The sequence below is a fragment of the Peromyscus leucopus genome, chromosome 12 (assembly GCF_004664715.2).
Source record: "Peromyscus leucopus breed LL Stock chromosome 12, UCI_PerLeu_2.1, whole genome shotgun sequence".
Lineage (NCBI taxonomy): Eukaryota > Metazoa > Chordata > Mammalia > Rodentia > Cricetidae > Peromyscus > Peromyscus leucopus.
The window spans coordinates 9500075-9502661 of NC_051073.1; the positions used below are offsets into that span (position 1 = coordinate 9500075).

Genomic DNA, 2587 nt, shown 5'->3' on the forward strand with positions numbered 1-2587 from the left:
CACATGTTTTACAATAGTGGAGTTATATAAACAAACAAATCTCCATCCATAGATGGCTGCTGAATGATATGTTTTTCTCTCTCTCTAATGTCTTCTCCTCCATCCTTATTTACCTTCTTTTTCTTCTCTCTCTCTCCATTTTTCTCTCCTTCACTCCCCTCCAATTTTTCCACAACCATCCCCACATGAGACCAAACAGATACAAATGCACACACAAAGCATACAGAAATTGAGTTGAACAGTTTAATCATTCAGTTATTTGATAATACGTATAGTTTTTACACAAAAGTTGAGAGTCAAACTTGAAAACATTTTACAGAGCATGGTGAAGATAACATAAAACATAGTCACAGTCTAATTGAAGGTGAATAATTAGGTAGTCATGCAGTATTTAAATTATTTCTTAAGATATTTTAGTAGAAGGGTAGAATTTTTTCAATATATTTTTGAAGTGTCTTGTAAATACTCAGAAGCACTTCCAGCCAGGAAACCTGGGCCTCTGCAGAATCTCTTCAGTAGAAGCCATAAGACCAGTACCTTCTACAACACAGTGGGCGGCAGCAGCCATAACCATAGCCACCATAGCCACCATAGCCACCATAGCCACCATAGCCACAGCCATAGCCACAGCCATAACCACAGCCTAGGCCACCATAGCTATAGCCCAGGCCTCCATAGTAGCTGCCGTAGTAACACATGGTGCCAGAAGAGGACTGTTTAGCTTATGATCAGCAGTAGGTTTCTTGAGTCTGGCTGTCACCATCTGTCAAAGGCCTTTTATACAGCTGGGTTGTTGTTGGGGAAAACCACAGGCATGGCAGCATCACACGTATTTCCACCGTGCTTCAGAAAATACCAGCATCTCATAGTTTACTGGACAAACAAATCAACATAACTGAGATAATTGTGCTCCTATGTCAGGATCCCATGGTCAAATCATGAGGCTTTCACATGAAATTCTGGTACTGTTTTCATGACTCTTGTCTTATTCTGTATTTAGTTTATGGAACTCTACTGTGTCTCTATGACAATCATTGAAATAGCACTCTCTCTTTTTATGTCTGTTTGGTAATACTCCATAAGTAACAGTTTTCTTTTCTTTTGTATGTTAATTGTAAAGTAACTCTATCTGGAGGAATGTATTCCTTAAGTCTTTCTAATGAAAAACAATGTGGTTATTGGTAACTTGATGATAGTTAATATCTACATAAATTCATTTTTGCTTTATTCTGAATGTATTCCATTCATACATGTTCTTTCAAATTTTTTGTGTATTTTCTTTTGTGCTGTTGACAGTCAGTTTTTAACTATTATTCTGTGGTATAATTTGAGACCATTTTCTTTCTTTTTTTATTTTTTGGTTTTTTGAGAGAGTGTTTCTCTGTGTAGCTTTGCACCTTTCCTGGAACTCACTCTGTAGCCCAGGCTGGCCTCGAACTCACAGAGATCCGCCTGCCTCTGCCTCCCGAGTGCTGGGATTAAAGGCGTGAGTCACCACCACCTGGCAGAGACCAATTTTCTATAGGCAGAGTTTTCCTGTCCCCACACTCAAATAAACACTCAGAGGCTTAATATTAATTACAAATCCTTGGTCAATAGCTCAGGCTTATGGTTAACACTAATATTTAAATTAACCCACATTTCTTATTTATACTCTGCTACATGGTGGTAACTTCATTAGCATGGCACATTTATCTTCTGCTCCCTCTGCATCTGGCTGATGACTCCCTTGACTCTACCCTTCCTCCTCCCAGAGTCCTTTGTGCTTCCTGTCCCTCTGTACTTCCTGCCTATCTACCATTCTGTCAGCTTCTTATTAACCAGTGAGAGTAATACATATTCATAATGTACAGAAAGATTATTCCATAGTATTTCCCCCCTTTTGTCTAATTAAAAAGGAAGTTTTTTCTAACATATAGTAAAACTATATCTATATCTATATCTATATATATACATACATACATACAGAACAGTTATTAAGTAAGAATAACAGTTACAAAATCAAGTCTGTTAGTATCTCACAAAATTAGAGAAAATGCTCTATCATCTCTGTGAGTCTAAAGTTTTGTATCTAATTTACCTTTTATCATAACTAAGGAAGACTATAATTATCTAGTCTTCAACTTAATCAAAGACCCCAGAATGGTGAAATATTACCTAATAACGGGGACATCTTGCTCCCTGGACAGTCACCCAATGCTCCTCTGTAACACTGGGACATCCAACTCTGGCCTACAGGCCTTGTATATCTGGCAGACTGTCCTGTGAAGCAGAGAATTCTGAAAGACTGTTCTACCTTGTCTTGTCAAAGTTTGGCAGTCACCATTCTTGTGTCCTGCTGGTCCAGTTTGGACAGTAAAATGGCAGCAATTGAGGCAAAGACAGTTTTTTTGCTCTAATGACTAGCTTATGCCACAAAGAAAGCAAACTTCATATAGAGATATTTCAGTGTTCATCATCTTCTTTGATGTATATTGTTGCTGCCAGGAGCAGATGTGTCTCACTGTCCTAAAAAACCTTAGGGAATTAAATATAATAAATTCCATATTCTGTAGGTCTTTGAAGTGTTTGAAGATTATATATCTAC

General features: G+C 37.8%; 1 protein-coding gene across 1 annotated transcript; it reads right to left on the minus strand.

Moving 5' to 3' along the window:
- Window positions 1-358: 358 nt before the first annotated feature.
- On the minus strand, window positions 359-727 carry LOC114698390 (keratin-associated protein 20-2-like). Its single transcript, XM_028877046.2, has one exon. The coding sequence runs from the start codon at window positions 696-698 to the stop codon at window positions 513-515; it is 186 nt and encodes a 61-aa protein (XP_028732879.1). The 5' UTR covers window positions 699-727; the 3' UTR covers window positions 359-512.
- Window positions 728-2587: the final 1860 nt, after the last annotated feature.